Genomic DNA, 18,316 nt, shown 5'->3' on the forward strand with positions numbered 1-18,316 from the left:
AGTTACGTACTTACAGATAACTTATGAAGGAACAAAATATTGTTCAGAATAGTTCTGTCACATACCTCAGTCATAAAGCCTATGGCCATAGGCTTTAGTTTTATTGCTTCAATAAAAATATATAGGTCTGCTATGAAATAATTTCCCCATTTCTCAAAGTTTTGAAGTCTATCAGGTATATTCACGTGTGCAATGACATAAAGTAATTTTATAGTGCATAACTTATTCTTCAAAGCTTAAGTGAAATACATATTTACAATAATTTTTTTCATTATTCAAATAGTATAATAATTTTACCATGATTTTATGTATGTTATTTTACTTTATATAATCCTTAGCAGAATAAAGAAGACATTTTCTCTGTAGGAAAGTATTGCAAATTAAGTAACATTGTGCCAGTGCTATACTTTTCTCTAAAATAACTGGTCTTAGTTATTTGGGGAAATAGGCACTCCTTGTATATATACCCAACTAGATGAACTATTGATCTCTTCTACTGTGTAAATTCCATATACTCATGTTCTTATTGTTAATTTTATTTTTATCCCTTGTGGTCTAAGTGAACACTGTTGTCTCAGCCTTTGTTAACAGAGTACATAAAAGCGAGCAGGGAGCAGATATTTGTTACATAGATATTTTTGTTGTTGCCTGATTTAGATACAACCTAGTGCTTTCATGATATAGAAAAATGTCCATGGGAAAAAAATCATCAAGACTCACTAATTCAGTGTGTTTCTCCAAGTGAGGACCCTGGATAACTCATGTTTGTGGCACTCCCAGTGTTTTCACATTGTCTGCTCATAATAAGTAGATGAGTGCAGATGTTTTTCAGAAGTTTGTGCTCTTGAGAAATATGGTTTCTTTCTCCATGTTTATGACTATATAAAGTTAGTAATTATTTACTATTGAAATAAGATCTTATAATTCACTGAATTACACTGCTTTATTACCTTTGTCCCAATATTAATGTCAAATGTTTTCTTCACTAAATATTCCAATCAATCTTCTAAAAACCCCACGTGACTATCACTCTAATCTCTGCAGACTGTGAAAACACACCGAAAGTTGAAGAGATGCTAGACTCCAACTGTGAACATTTATTCTCCCAAATGAGTGATTATATGCTTAAAATAAGCTAAGGATATAAAATTAAGGATGCTTCCTAAAACACAAAAGTTCTCTTGTGAAACTGAATTTCAGTGATATAAAAACTAATGAGATCTGCAATGACTCCCCTGTCTTCTTAAAGTATGCCTTCATAACATGGAAATATTAAGATAGAAATACATTAGGGCATAATTGGGAAATATTTTTATTTTAAAAGGGTCATTAAAATAAAGAAGAAAATTTGTTAGTATGTAATGATACACAGAATCCATTTCATTTAGGTAACACAATTTGATTCTACCTATTGCTTTGAAATGTATTATGTTGGATAGTTTAGGCATTTATACTTACCAATACAGACTTACAAAATGAGGACTGAAATTAGCTGTTAGATTGGGAATAATAAAATATAAAAATATAGACTTTCAAAATAAAAAAAAATCTATGAAATTTTTGGGGTTAGTTTGGTTAGTTATGAAGTATACACAATGATTTTAATACATTATTATTATGTTATTAGTAAAAGGAAGAGGGAAAATCTTGGTAAATTCTATAAAATAATAAATACCATGGTAGCTAATTTGTTTTATTTTTTCTTAAAATATCAGAATGTTTAGGATACTCTGAATTGTGTTTGTAGCACCTTGGCAGATACTCTTATTTAAAGATTGTACCTATTTTAATCTTGAATACACTAACAAATATGTGTGCTTTCTAAAATGATGGTGATGCAGAACTATTGGTAAAAGTTAATTTATTTTGTGAGACACCATTAGGTCAAGTGTATTTTTAGATCATGTGCTTTGGTCTTTATTTAGAAGTTTGTTGATGTTTTTGTGACAAGAAATACACTTTAAGAATTTAACTTTTGTTGATATCAATTAGTCTATGGTAAAATTGTTTTTATTTTACATCATTTTGCTTAAAGTGGCAGTTTCCAAGAACCTACTTCTACAACAAAACCACTTACTTTCACCTCTGCTGTGAACCATACCTCAATATTAAATCAACTATAGAAAGTTATATGATGGAAGATGACATAAATTATCCTCACATAGAACTCTAATATTTTTTGTTGTATTTTATTATTTGGGTTTAAGGTGTAATGTCAACTGAGCATCCCCTTGATGAGCTCTGCTGCTTCAATCACACTTGCTGTTGTATTTGTTTTTGTTGTTTGTTTGTCTTAACAAAGAGCTTGAGTAGTGGCTTTGCTTCTTATGCAGTAAATATACATAAAGGGAACATGTATGAGTTATTTTTAGACACAGAACATGTGATCTAATTTTTGACACCCCTGGCTTAAATATTACTAAAGAAAAGTATTGCCACGGAAAGTATTCCTTGTAAAATATTCATTGCTCTAATCTCCATAATTCCTCTGTATTTCTATCATTAAGACAATAGTTTTCTCATCCTGTTCATAAGGTTAATTCAACATACTCCTGTCTCCTGAAGCTTTCGACATTATTTCCAACTGTGGACCACTCCCTCTTTCTTGCAACTGTTTTTCTCCGTATTTCTATATGTTTACGATGTCGGTTTTCCTCCTGTGTTTATTTCATTCATTCCCATTGCCTTCTTTCTCTAATCATTTGTTACATACTGTGTTCCCAACCCCCTGCATTTGGCATTGTGTTCTTGTTATATGTACCTTGCTTGGTAACGTCTACATGACAGTAGGGCTTTGAGTACTGTTCCGGGGCTTTTGCTGTGGGCTGGGAAAGAATTCTTGGCTCAAAGATAGAAACAGGCTTAAAGCAAGGAGTTTATTTTACTTTCCAGGGGAGGAGAGGGCATGGAATGGAAGGAAGAAGTGATGCCCGTTCCGAGGATGAGTGGCTTGGGCTTTTATTGGCGTCATAAAGAGCGGAGCAGTTGTAGTTGTGAAACACCAGCGAAAGGCCATTGTTTTCCAGAGCAGTTGTTTTCTGTGGGCTGGTTTTATCTGACTTCTCAGAATGCCGTCTGGCGGCTGCCGAGGGGCTACGTGCCCTTTTCTCATCTGCTTAGTACTATTCCAGTTCTGCAAAACAAGTTCTCCACATGGTATCTCAAAGCAGCATATGATGGCAGTGATGTCCACAGACAATTTTACTGAAGTTATGTTTGGAATCCTTGGCAGGTCTCATGTCTCTGTCCTTTTCTTCTCAGTCTATCTTTCCTCACTTCTGTATAAACTCGTTATACCCGTGGGGAAAATCCAGTCTTCATCTCTTCGATCTCAGTTCCTAACCCAGCCCTTCTCTGAGCGTCCTCAATCATATCATACTAACCCTTACCCTTGGCACCGTGAACTGTCAAATCCTAATCTACTTCTTTCGTTTTTGAAGATTGTGTTTAGACCCTTCAGCATGAATAATATTTTCTCCTTTGACAACATTCTCAGAAAGCTACTTATTTGCTCACAAAATCCTTGTCTGGCTAAGAATTTTCCTAGATCTATACTATTCTTCACAATTAGAGCCCTTTTTTTGTACTTCATTGTGAACTCATTTTCTTGAAGAGTCATACCGTGTGGAAATATTTTCACTGTCACCTGCTGTTGGAAAGGACACTGTGTTTACCAACATCCATACTTCTCCTTTCTGCACACACAACTAAGGTGTATTTCCCAGCTCTCCTGTAATTGTGCGGGGCCATCTGAGTGTCAGCGGATGGGACGTAGATAAACATGAATCACACTGTTAATACTTCCAGGGCTGGCTTCTGAAGCATCGCACTCGATCCTTCTCCTTCCGTCTTTTCACTCATCCCCCAGCCGGATGCAGCAAATCCAGCCACAGGCCCGAGGGCATAGCAGGGTCCTGGGCACCTGTATCACCTTGAACACCACCTGCCACATGCTCTTTTGGACTGCGCTGTGAAGGAAAAAGAGAGCTTTCTTGTTTTAACAAATGGGAGTTGGGCATTTTAAGAATAGCAATTGTTACTTGCCTCAATTAACGTAGCTTCCAAATATTAGGTTGTAGGCTTGCATTTCAAGAAGAGTGTGACATTTAGTTCTTTTTTTCTCTCCATATGTACAATATCCATTATTTTCAGTAACTTTATTGCACTCAGAATTTCTTAATATTTTCTACGGCAATTATTTTGCATCATTTTTCTTTAGAAAACCACTCTTGAGGCCACAGGCAGGATGTATAATCCCAGAAACTGAACTACATCCTAAATCCCCCTCCCTGATAACAACACTGAGGTCTTTCAGTCCCTCATTGTGTATATTCTTTCACATCATGCTCCTTGGGTTCACTCTCCTAATGAAACCCCTCGTGGTGTTTGGCCATTTCTTGCCACTCTTACCTTCAATCCCCCTGTTCTCCCCCGTCTTCTGCTTTCATCGTCTAAACACAATCCCGACCTGGACCTGTCTAATCACAGACATTTTCCATCTTCTAGACTGCTGAGCTTTCCCGGATAAAATCGCATAACTCTGCCAGGCTGAGCAGATTTACAGTTTCCAATTTCAGCTGGGCTCTCAAAAACGCTTGTCAACTCTTTTGCTCAGATGACTTCTGGTTTGACAGCGCTGACCTACATCACGGACGAGCACCCCTCCCTTCACAGCACCTTGTATGTGTGTCTGGGCGTCTCGGAAGAGCCTTTTGCACACACTCGTTTGTGAATTTATGAACTGCATTCCTCACTCTGTGGTACCCTCATCTTCCTCTCCCACATCAGCTACCACTTGCCCACACATGCTTTGCACACACTTGCTTGTGGAAGCCTAGTCCCTGCCAATAGCTATCCTGAAATGCCAGCGTCACTGCCAGGGGTCTTAATACTCCTCTCCCTTGTAGAGTTAGAAGGACGCAGAGTCCACTATTAAGACGGAAGTAAAGGGGTTTCCTCGGATCACATGTGGCACTTGAACACCAAAGGAGCTGGGCTCGTGGCCAGACTTGCAAAGTTTTCTTTTCCTGTTGCAGTCCTGAGGACTTGTGGCCCTCACCTCTTACTCACAGGTGCTCAAGTTTCTTCTTTGGTGCCACAAAGGACATGAAGACAAAACCATCTTCCTTGTGTTCTATCCAAGGCTTCTTATTCTTTTTGATGTACACACTTGTATGGAAAAGAGTTTCTCCATTCATTCGAGAAACATTTGTTCATTCGTTGAACAATTTCCTTGGGACAATACTAGTTGATACAGAAGTAAATATTTTTAATTTTTACTCTCTGTCTCTAAGACATGTACAGTGTAGCAGTACAACAGCTCAGTAAAGAAGTAAGTACAATAAAACGTTAAAATAGATATGTTAAGATTTGGTGTAATATCACATGGGGTCACAAAGAGGGGAGTAGTTCAATTTGAGATGAATAAGTTTCTTAGAGGAAGTAATATATAAGAAGCTTGAATTTGACTGCGTAAGTAGTGGCTAGCTGTCCTATATAAGATTATCACAAGCGTCAAAGTTTATGAAATATAGAATCACATTGACAATTGTAAGAAGGTAAAATATATTGGCTTCTTTTTCCCCATACAAATGCACATTTTTAATAGAAGGTTAATAGCCTCCAATTAAAGACAATACCTTTGTCCTTCTGTCCTTATTCTTACCATGCCAAAGACTAGTGCCAGCACATTTATGCAGTAAGTACAATCTGGCCATAGGTTGTCTAGTTTACCCAGTATGGGTCTCTGTCCAACCTCCCTGTTTCTCACTTTCCTTAAAATTAAACTTTATTACTTTAATTGTAAGCATGTAGGGAACACCTACTTATGTGCAAAGCACTGTGCTATCCACTGTGGTTGAGATGGCAAAAGGTGTTTATAAACAAGGCCTGGTCTTTGCCCTCAAGATGGTTTATATTACAGGAGAAAGGACAAAATATTTATCTGAGTGTGAGACAGATCTCCCTGATTTATTTTTCCAAAAAGGAAATTCTAGTGGTTTTATTTTAAAAGGATATTAAATCTTGTCTCAGTCAAGAAAATGATAACCCTTCTCCGATTAGAGAGGTTGAAACTAGATGTAAGTGAAAATTAATAAAACACATGAGAAAGGCATCGAGTAGAGCATGCAGCCCCAGACTTGTTATTCACAGTAAATTCTCAATGACTGCTGCTATTTCGAGCGAAACCACTTCAACTATTTCCATTTAAAATGAAACAGATTTGCCAAGAAGGGCTATCAAGGAATAAAATTGAGGTCCTTAGGGAGGAGGGTTTTTGTTTGTTTGTTTCTTTGTCTTTTGGTAGTTGCTTTTTGGATTTCTTCATCGTTGTTTATATGGATAATGAATGGGTCAGCCTCACCTTGAGGTTACACTCGGAGACTGCAGATAGCTAGAAGTTACACGCCTGCTTTATGCCCATTGTAGTTAGGGGTCTTCAGTTTGGTCATTAGAGTCTATGCAGCGTATGTTTTAGTGCGGTCGATCATCTTTGTTTATACTGTGAAGTAGATAGCGCCACCCTGAGTGGCAGGAGACGAAACAGTTTAATAAGGGAGTTAGGCCTTCCACACACGTGGAGAGCCCGGGGGCTGTGGGGATCACGATGGCAGTTGCTAGAAGGTCAGGGAGATGATCAGAGAAGACATCAGCCTGCAAAACAAAAGGAAATGGATTTCAAAAGTTTGCTTGGAAAAAGCCACGATTCCCAGTTTTTTGTTTTTTTTGAGACAGAGTCTCGCTCTGTTGCCCAGGCTAGAGTGCCATGGCATCAGCCTAGCTCACAGCAACCTCAAACTCCTGGGCTCAAGCGATCCTCCTGCCTCAGCCTCCCGAGTAGCTGGGACTACAGGCATGTGCCACCGTGCCCAGCTAATTTTTTTTGTATATATTTTTAGCTGGCCAGATCATTTCTTTCTATTTTTAGTAGAGATGAGGTCTCACTCTTGCTCAGGCTGGTCTCTAACTCCTGACCTTGAGCCATCCTCCCGCCTCGGCCTCCCAGACTGCTAGGATTACAGGCATGAGCCACCGCGCCCGGCCAACAGTTATCTTGATATGATCCTTCATGCTGTCTCCACTTGCAACAGGAAAGCTGGACATTGCAGGGAAATCTGAGTAGCTGTCCTGTTCAGCCAGCAGGGTCTCATGAAAGCATAAGGACCTCTCCTCACTGCTATTGTCACAGCAAATGTGAGGGCCGCCCCTTAGCAAGTGCCAGTCTGCAATCACTGAGGGCCTGGGATTTTAAGAACTGAGAAAACGCTGCACCCGCATGGCCAGAATGAAAAGTTCACTGACGATCTAGCACGGGAAGGACCAGTGCCTTATATTTGCTACCCTAAAACGTTGCTCCCCAAGGTCTTTTTATTGCAATAAATAAGTAATTTGATTATATGTTAAATTTAGCATGGTTTCTTATAAATGGATTAACTTTAAATTTGAGAAATAATGAAAGATATTATTCTTCCTTCATTTCCTAATACAATCTACTGCATGGACAGTAATATATCAAAACCCGCACTGTATCTAACAAAAGTTACTTTTCATGAGCTCATCACATTTAAATAACATCAAAACATTTTATTAGGTTGATAATCTGGTGAAAAATGTTAATTTTATTACTAATTACAGTATGTTAAAATGTCTTTGTTTTTCTCTAAAATCAAAACTCAAAATATATTGTCATTTCTATTCTTTAATAGTAGATAAAGCTTTTGCCTTTGAATAAAAGAAATCTACAAGACACGATGCGCCAATGCTTTTATGATCTATTTGTATTTTACTTATATACATTTATATACATGAATGACCATATGCACACAAACCCACACATACACACAGATATACACACACAGGTGAAATATACTTTTATCCACGTGGGTAACTAATCCTATCAATAGAAATTCTATATTTACAGCAATCCAGTTTTCATATTAAACATCATACTTTCCCCCTCCTAAGCCACATAAACTGTCTTGAACTAGTGAAAATATTTTAGTCTTGTTAATATTCCTGGAGGTAGACCAGTGCTGCTTTCTGAAAATAATTCTGCCTCTGGGCAACAGGCTTTTTTTCAGCATTAAAGAAGACGAAATCAGTTTTGCAGTTGCTACCCGTTTTTCTGTATGTAGACCTGCTCTAAGATACTTCCTAAATTACCTGTCAAACCCAGATTGACAGTGGAGACACAGTAGTGCTTGATGTTTGACAAGAAGCTGTCCACTTGCCTCTCCCTGTCAGATCACCAGATGCTTCTTCCCTGCGGGCTCAGGTGAGGGTCACCCCGCAGAGCTCCGCACACAAAGGTCACAGCACTGTGTGACCCGGAGGGGGCAGTGCCGTAGAAGGGGTAGGAGACAAGCTATTTGTTCTTGGGAAACTGAATTTCATACTCTTAATTATTATGGTTATTTTAGGAAATTTTCTTGTAGGTGAATCAATAATTCAGAAATTCAAAGTTAGGCATGAAAAGCCAAGCAAAATCCTTCTAAGTAATAATGCCCATGAAAAAATGAGTCTTTGAACCTTAGGCTATAGATTTAATGGAAGTTTTCACTCTGTTATTTGCTAGGATAGTATTTAATCGTGGCATTTTTTTGTTGTTGTTTCTAATTTAATTTGCTTCAGTAAATATCCAGCTGTGTGAGTTTGTGTGTACGTGTGTGTGTGTGTGTGTGTGTGTAGCCAGACATAGAAAGGAACTGGTGGTGCTACCTCTTCTGAGCTCATATTTTACAAGGGGGGGGGGGGGTTTGCCTTTTTACACAGGTGAAACATATAACCTAACAAACGCATCAGCTCAGTATCCCCCTATATCAAATGAGTTAACTAAAGATAATTTTTAGTGTACTGGGAATTTCAGAAATCAGGACTTTTCTCTTCCTCTCCACCAGAAACCTAGACTAGTTATGGTCATTTGCTGCCGTGCAGAAAGTCAACCCTGAGGAGCTAGAGCCAATAAAACCCCCCAGGGAAATCAATCCGGAGCCCTAATCACATTCACCGCCAAGCCTGACTTAACTCTTGCATCGTCAGTCACGTGAGACAATAATTTTCCTGAAATCTTTCGTCAGTGAGTTGATTCAGATCTGCAGATATTTGAAAAGGAAGTATATAAATGACATTTGTTACCAGGAATGGGGTTACAGATAACAGGGCTGAATTCTTTAAGAGTAAAGGAAGCAAGAAACACTCTGTCATGTAAGAAGCTGAGTTATTTTATTTTGGACCTCGTAACATGTGCTACCGGCACTACAGTATTAGGTAACTGAGGGGAAAAAACAGGTAGGATGATGGATTCTACATCCAAAAAAGAATATTGCTTTGATACTTACCTCTGCAAGCAGACAGAATAGCAAAGAATGTTTTGCCAAGAGTTGCTCCTGTCTGTGGTCTGTGATACAAGTATATTAAATTTAATTTTTCAGGGATCTCCATTTTTTGAAAAATTAAATTACTTACACCAAACTAAAGAGAGGGCTATCAAAAACAGAGAGATGAGAGACATAGTAGGAGAAAATATAGAGCAATGGGAATGTCTTCCCCTAGCATATTTTTAAAATATGTTCTCCTTGAAAAAAATATAAATGCTCACATTATAGAAAGAAATCAAAATGAGGACAGAGATGAGATAAATATACTCACACGCTACTGCCTATTTCTACTAGCTTCTACAAGATACAAATTATATACATATACATGTATATAAATAATTTCCAAAATGCTTTATACAGATAAATTTTCCCAATTAAAGATAGGAGAAAAACAATAATTATAAAATTATTTTTCAAAAACCTTCATATGCCTATTTACCTAATTTTCAAATTATTTAATGTTAGTGCATTAAATATTTCCCAAATGTAATTAGCTAACATTCTTTTTATACATATAAATTAAGCATTATTTTTAAAATGGTTTATAGGCCGGGTGCAGTGGCTCACGCCTGTAATCCTAGCACTCTGGGAGGCCAAGGCGGGCGGATTGTTTGAGCTCAGGAGTTCGAGACCAGCCTGAGCAAGAGTGAGACCCCGTCTCTACTAAAAATAGAAAGCAATTAGCCAAAACAACTAAAATACATACAAAAAAAAAAATTAGCCGGGCATGGTGGTGCCTGCCTGTAGTCCCAGCTACTTGGGAGGCTGAGGCAGAAGGATCACCTGAGCCCAGGAGTTTGAGGTTGCTGTGAACTGGGCTGACACCACAGCACTCACTCTAGCCCGGGGAACAGAGTGAGACTCTGTCTCAAAAAATAAATAAATAAAATAAAATGGTTTATAAACAATATTTTTCTGATATGCTGTGGCTACTGATCTTATAAAGCCTCATTATGAATCATTGTTAATAAACATCTATAAAAAAGACTATTTAAGTCTGATTTCTTTTTCAAAGTAATATTTAATTTTATTAATTCCCATTTACAAGTGTTTAGAATGGACAGGAATGATTTTTACCTCTTCAGTAATACTTTTATATAAATTAAAAATATTTTTATTTGATGTATATGGCAGTAAATTTCTGTTTCCCATTAGTACTATGTTTTTGAAAAATGAGGATGTAGCACTAACAATCACTACATATAAAGTAAAGCACACGATTATTTTGTTGGTTTTACAAATCTTTTTCTGAAACGTAAACTCTTAAAAAAAAATTCTAACAATTAGAGAATACTGATTTGACTTCCACCATTGTAGTATTTCCATTTTACCCTGAAAAAGAACATTACAAACATGACCTTGATTGGTGAGAGCAAGAAATCGTATCACTGATAGAGGAAATCTTACAGTTATCTCTGGTAAATCATTAGGAAAATATTCAAAGTTAAAAAAAATCCAAACAAAATATGGTGGTGATCCCTAAACTACTTTGACACAACTTTGACGGAATAGCTTAGTCTTAACCAAAATGTTTTCTCCCCCCTGGTCATCATCATCACCCTCCCCTCAAATGTCTTTTAAAAAATACATTAAACAATAGCAAAAATCAAAGGGTCAAAGTTAAAAAATCCAAACAAAATATGGTGGTGATCCCTAAACTACTTTGACACTTCTTAGATGGAGTAGCTTAGTCTTAACCAAAATGTTCTCCCCCCCATCATCATCACCCTCCCCTCAAATGTCTTTTAAAAAATACATTAAACAATAGCAAAAATCAAAGAGCACAAACGATTTTCAAGAACAGAAAAAAATCTCTAGTGCAGAAATCTCATGGTGAAGAGCAGATTCCTTTGGAGACGTGAAATCAAAGAGCGTGTAATTCACTATGCGGTTTTCTCCTTCCTCCTTGGGGCGGAGTCTACCCTCTGCGACGTTTCTGCTCCGTTTTCTGCGCCTTTCTTAGAAGACGACTTGCCTTTCGCCAGGAGCCGTATCTTCCCCATCAGCAAGGCCAGGAGGTCGGAATCCTGCGTCCACCTCTGCAGCCAGAGCGTGATGAGGTTCCAGGTTATGTAGGCCTGGATGGTGCAGCTGGAGGACAGCACGGCGATCTGGGCCGCCAGCACGTTCACGTTGCCCGTCACGGCGTCCGCGTTGCGGCCGTGCGAGCCAACCAGGTGGAAGCCCACGGTGAGCAGGGACACGCTCAGAGTCACCAGCCTGCCCAGGATGGACAGGACGGCCCACAGGGAGAGCCCCCTGCGGGGGCTGTCGTCGCCGAAGTAGAAGAGGCCGCAGGCGTGCGACAGCAGCTCCACGAAGTAGTGCAGCACGAGCAGCAGCAGGCCCAGGTGGTTCAGGTAGAGCAGGTAGGCGCCCGTGACGTGGAACAGGTGCAGGCCGATGTACACCAGCTGCTCGGGCACGTCCTGCCTGCGGGTCTTCTGGAAGTAGAGCTCGGGGAAGGCGTGGAACCAGTAGGCCAGCTGCGCGATGTAGAAGAGCTTCATCTGGAAGGTCATCACGCTGGGCGGCCGCGCGCGCCACAGCAGCGCGGGCCCGGCCAGGCCGTCCTCGGACACCAGCACGGCCGCGCCCCACACGCACGACACCAGGCAGAACACGCCGAGCTGGCCCGCCGCGTTGAACCTGCCCTGCACGGCCCTGGCGAGCTGCATGCGGCGGTGGATCCTGTCCAGCACGTACTCCTGGATGGTGGCGTGCAGCACGATGGCCACCAGCGTGTAGAAGAAGATCGTGGCCAGGTCCCGGGCGCCGTAGCGGTACAGCGACCTGGCGCCGCCCGCCGCCGGGCCCTCCGCGGCGGGGACGGCGACGCCGTGCTGCAGCGTCAGGAAGACGATGGACGCCTCCGCCGTGCCCTCGAACATCAGCCCCAGCACGACGAACATGCCCACGCAGCACACGATGTCCGCGTGATTCTGCATAATGAACTCCTGGCTCAGGACCGGCGGGTTCCGGCCGCCCTTCTTGCGGAGCGCCATGGCGGCGCTTCCCGACACTCACCGGCGAGCGGTCGCGGCCTCCCCCGGCTGCTCCTCACAGCGCCGCCGCCGCCGCCGCCGCCGCGGGGCCCGCGCTCCCCATCCCGAGCCCGCCGGGTCGCCGCGGCCGCCCGGGGGCAGAGCGGGCGCGGCGCGGACGGCGCATGCGCACCAGGCGCGGCCGGGCAGGGCGGGGAATCGAGCGCCGCGCGCCTGCCCGCGCCAGGCCCGGGCGCGAGCGCGGATCCTCCGCGGGCATCGTCGCCGCTCCGGATCCGCGGCCGCCGCCGAGATGCTCCTCGTCTCCTCCTTTCAGTGACGTCATTGGTCTCCGTGACAGAACCGGGAGAGCTCTGGGTGTTCTCCGTCATAACAACAGCAGCGTAATAATAATAATAACACTTAACAGCGAGCGCTCCCGGTGCCGTTCGTCAGGTGCTGCTCTGAGCACTTGATTTGTATGTAGGGATCTGACCCCCCTGGAAAGCCCGGCGAGGCAGATGCTGTCGCAGCGTCCCCTCCCCCACCCTCGCTTAAGCGACAGGACACTAAGGCGCGGGGAGTTGGGGTCACGCCCCGGCTCATGTCCCCAAGGCCACACCCAGGCCCGGGCGCGCCCCTCGCGGTGGGTCCCTCCGCGGAGAAAGGCCCACAGACCGACAGCAAAGCGTGTCATAAAGAGTTCCCGGTCGGCAGTGATGACAGCGGTACTAATAGCTGTGACAATGGTACTGTCTAGCCGGGATGTGGAAGGGCGTGGTGGCGGCTGGAAGCCGAGAACTGTGCCTAAGTTCCCGGGAAGGCCTGTTGGCTGCGAAGCCCGACCCCGAATCTCCCTCCCAGCCCAGACGAGAACCTCGAATTTCATGAGTATGATTTTTGCATATGCAGTTTTGCTACAATGTATATTTTAAAAACAATTTCTTTTGTTAAGTGCTAATACCTTTCTCAATTCAAATTCCACGTGGGTCTTCAAATTTCTGTTTAAATGCAGAGCAATTTTCTTGTTTCTTCTGTGTCTCATGAGACCACAGTCATTATTAATAAAGTTAAAGTTCGGAAGACACATTTCCAAAGAAAATGTGCTACGGGATTCAGAGAATAAAGCACAGGTTACATTTAGACTGCTCGACTGCCTTTTATCATTGTTTTTCCGCATGCCATGGCCTGGCAGTAGATGCGACCTAACTTGCGTAATTACTTTTACAAAAGAACAAAATACAGGACAAAATACTCTGATCAGTGGACAGTGCACCTGCATTTCCTAGAACAGCCAAACAATTGCGTATAGAATTTGTTGTGGACAGTGTTCCTGAGTTAAGGAAAGTACTTACCCTACATTATTTTTCCATAGCAAGAGTTTGCTGTTTCTTGAAGGATTCCTCATTAAATAGTCCACTTGCTTTAAGGGTTTGCTACACAGTTTTTGTTTGTTTGTTTGTTTGTTTTCTTAGCTGTCACTCAGTTTTGGGCTGTGATAGCTCAACAGTGAGTTCCATAGAAAGTTAACTAAATCATTGAGGAATTATAAATAGAGATCCAAAAATTAGGGTACCCAGAAATGAGAAAAAAATTAAACTTGTTGAAAGCAGTTGTGGGAACCAAAGACAAGAGCAGTGCCTTGTGGGAATTGTCAAGACTTTATTCAAGAAAGTACATATTTACCTTTTTTGAGACTAATTATAATTTTAAATATATAATAGAATTTATTAGTCTTATAGGCATAGACAATATGGCTGATTATTTTGTGACACACTAATACATATAAAAAATACTTGTATAATTCCTTAATATAGACCTTATTTATATTTGGCATTATTTTTGTCAGGGCTTCCAACACGACTTGGAAAAGTATGAAAGAAATTGACTTTAAAAAAACACATCAAAGTGAACAGCACCATTATTTGTGCATAGATTTGAAATATTGTTTTAATACTAAAGAATAACAAAGCCATTATGGGCTAGTTTAAGATTATCTCTTGACCTATAAAAAAATAAAACAACTAAACTATGATGGGTTTTTTTTTCCCTATCACTCTACTTGCTTTTCAAGTAGAGGAACTATCTTCAGCATATCATCTCTCCCTTCTTTGAGCTTGTAACACCAAACAACACCCTGTATTATAAATTTTTAATTTAAATTTTACCTTAAATGTAGTCTACTTGAATTTTAGATTTAGACTTCACAATATCATCATAAAAATATATGAAATTTATGAAATGATTAGAATCTGTAAGGGTATTTCAGTAATATATAATATGATAATTGATTTCGGTGGTTTTACTGGCGCTTTTATTTGACAAAGAATAAACTGTGTATAAGAACATTTAACAAATTATGTTACGACTGTGATTATTAAATCATGTAATATGTTTGGGGTATTCCTCCTTTATGCATAGCCCTATGCCTGTGGCGCAGAGAATTATTAAAATTCAAAGGGAAATTTCTACTTCCGTCCACAAGAGAGTAACTGTAATTAAACTTTCACTCCTACTGTAAATACTTTAAAAACTAGACAAAAATATATGAAATAAATTTTTTCAGATAATTGCAAGATGCACAGCACAGGACTACGATCCCTGAGAGGAGGGAAACAAGTGAGGTGAGCCCCACGATTAGTCTGATTTTTTACCTGGAAGCATTTTGCAGACCATTCTACAGGAAGGGAAAACCCAAGAAGAGCCCAGCAATCTTGCTGAATTGAGGAGGGAGAGACAGGAATTAGGAGAAGCTGAGGCCATGAAATTTGCTGGACAGATTACTTGTGTGGAGGAAGTTAGGTGGTAAAAGAGCTCCTGACATTTGCATAAATGTTAATTTGAGTCTGCTGCTGATATTAAGTCCTGCATGCACAGGGTTAAAATACATGAGGCCAGACAAAGAATAATAGGAGAATTGTAAATTAGTATTCCCTAAGATTCACACAGGACTAGGAGACTTTCAAGACTGGAATAGCCAGAAAGTAGAATCCTCATTGAACACTTGTAGCATTCAATAGGGATCCAAAAAAGGCTGCAGCCTTAAGTAAGGCTAAACTTGTCCTAAGGAAATAGCTAATTCATGCCTGTCCACACAGTTTACAAGAAGCCTTGAAAGGATTAAGGTACTCCACAAGGAACTTAACTGCCTGCCGGAACAATCCAGCTCTCAACGATGTGAAATTCATATTGTCTAGCATCCAGTAAAAAATTATGAAACAAAGGGTAGGTTTGGCTGGGATTGTCTGCCAGAATGCCTCCTTGTGGCCTCTCCATGTGCTGTTGCCATCTTCCTGGTAGGTAACTCAAGGCTCCAAGAATGAGCTTTCTAGCAAAAAAGGGCAGAAACTTAATGGCCTTTTATAAGCTAGCATTGGAAGTCATATCATACAATTTTCATTGTCAAAGAAGGCACAAGCCTACTAATCCACCTTCAAGGTGGGTTGAGGGTTGAAGGGAGGGTGGGGATTTTCACTTCTTAATGAGAAATGTACCTAGTACTTGCTAAATTTTCAAGTAGCCATATCCTTTCCATTGACCACAAATTTTGTTTCTTCTGACATGAAATATACACTGTTCTCTTCCAACGCAAATAATAGTCTCATGCAAATAGAGTGTCAGGCCAGAAATTACCCAGAAAATTGTCAGCTGAATTAGATCCAGGTGCAAATGAAAAAAAGGTTCTTCCCTTTGTTACACTTACTCTTGATCTAAAGACTTGTGAATTAAAGAAATAGGGTTTCTGGCTCCCACACACCCAAAGCATAAGAAAAATGCAATCGACACTTCGATTTAGGAGAGGAAAAACGTGATGCACAAAGCAGTCAACAGCCAATGATAAGCATGAGATCTACCCAGGTAATGTTCATAGATCTTTCGTTTAAGCCTTGTTGTCCTCTGTAGGAAATGGTAGAAGAGTTTTTTCAAAAATACGGATTAAATATCATAAGTTGATTTGTTTGCATTTGTTGATTTATATATTTTAAAGGATAATAGACACTAGAAACCCAATAATGTTTACGTGAAAATGTTAATCTTTGTTTTTGTGATATAATGGTCATTGATTATAGTATTAATTATGGAGTCTTAATTACACAATAGTACTACAAGGAATTAATTCAGTGAAACTTTTACAGTGGAAGAAACAGAAGAATGGATGAATCAGTTTCTGACTGTCTTCGTGCATTCACTGCTTGGCCTCATGTATACAGAGGATTGCCAGATACAGGTCAAACCATCTTTAAAATTCTGTGTTGATTTCGTTATGAGAAATATTTGATTTAAAATTAAATAGAAAGCCTCACTATAATTTAGATACTATGTTTCAAATTGGTACTAATAATTAGTTCTTTCCATGAGCTAGGCAATGTAACCTTTTGATGTCTGTACTTTTTATTTATATGAATAGCTAAGCTTAAAAAATTCTTCTGAATGACTTATGTGCCTCTTTAAAACATAATTACCTTAAAGAGATAAACTGACATTGATTCTGACTTTGTTAAAATAGTACAGTACACTTTATAATGTAGATATTACTTCATATTTAAATATTTTTGTATCAGAATAAATATATATATGTATACTTTTATAATACTAACCTTTTAACAATTTAAATTTGGATTATTCAAGTAATAGAATTGAAAATTCAAATTTGAGAATTCAATAACATTTCAAGAAGCAAGAAATGTTGGAAAAGAATTGCTCCAAAATATCAGACCCAAGTCACTTTTAATCAATGTTTATAATTAGCAGTCATAATTGACTGAGATCACCAAATACTCAGCTCCATTACACAAAACATAATGTAATTTAACTTAGCTTATGTATGAAATTACAATCCATAGGGATTTGACTGATTTAAACAGTCTTGAATAATTCCATTAATGAGATAATTATTATATTTCTAGTCATCTTTATAATTGATAAGACATGTTAAAACATAGGCTTTTAGAAAAACACACTATAAAATATAGCTGAATAGTTAATGACATAAGAAAAACTCAACATAGTGTTATATTTACAAATCCTAGAATGCTTATTTGCCAATGTATTTATTACTAACCTAGCAAGTAAAAATAATATGAAGAATTGTTTAAAGAGGAACTCCTGGAATAGGTTGTTTACCTATTCCAGGAGTTCCTCTTTAAACAATTCTTCAGTGTCAGCCTACCACTAAAGTACAAAAATTGATAAAAATTAAAATCAATATTAAGTAATTTATTTTTTAACTCCCCACTTTATTGACCAAACAAACCTTATACTCACCCTCATGGAGCTTACAATAATAATCAAGAAGAAGCAGAGGACAAAAACACTGCAAATATATACGAGGTCTGTCCAGAAAGTATCCAGCCACGTAATATTACATTTTATTACATTAACGATGGCTGGATACTTTCTGGACAGACCTCGTATATTTGCAAATAGCTAGTGAAAAGTGCTCGGATGAAAAGGTGGATGAGAGGATGAAGGTAGATAATGAGGATGGCTCTTTTTGGTAGGGTGGGTAAGGGGAACCTCTCTAAATAGGTGCTATTTGCACCAAGATGCACGTGAAGTTAGAGAACTACACAACTGTCTGGAAGAAAACATACCAGGACATAGTAAGTCCAAAGGCTGTGAGTCAAGAACAAGAATGATTGTTTCATGAAGACCAGAGGGGCCAGGAGGACAAGAGTGTAGCAGGGGAAATAGATGACAGAAGGAACAGAGATCAATAGGAGGCGTTTCATAGAAGGCCTTGTAGGTCATGGTTACGGAATTTGAAATTTGGTCTAAGATTCACAGGAAGAACCTGAACACTTTGAGCATTGTTTTAAATGGATCACTTTGGCTTCTGCAAGATACACTATCTGCAGAAGGTACAAAAGTACAAAATGGCCATTGTATAAATTGTGATTTACAAACATTACATCAAACTGTTGTATTTCTTGACTCTAATTTAAAGAAAAATTC

General features: G+C 39.6%; 1 protein-coding gene across 1 annotated transcript; it reads right to left on the bottom strand.

Moving 5' to 3' along the window:
- Positions 1-10,356: 10,356 nt before the first annotated feature.
- On the bottom strand, positions 10,357-12,445 carry TRAM1L1 (translocation associated membrane protein 1 like 1). Its single transcript, XM_045537370.1, has one exon. The coding sequence runs from the start codon at positions 12,380-12,382 to the stop codon at positions 11,261-11,263; it is 1,122 nt and encodes a 373-aa protein (XP_045393326.1). The 5' UTR covers positions 12,383-12,445; the 3' UTR covers positions 10,357-11,260.
- Between the last annotated feature and the right edge of the window lie 5,871 nt (positions 12,446-18,316).

Source organism: Lemur catta, chromosome 26 (genome assembly GCF_020740605.2).
Source record: "Lemur catta isolate mLemCat1 chromosome 26, mLemCat1.pri, whole genome shotgun sequence".
NCBI lineage: Eukaryota > Metazoa > Chordata > Mammalia > Primates > Lemuridae > Lemur > Lemur catta.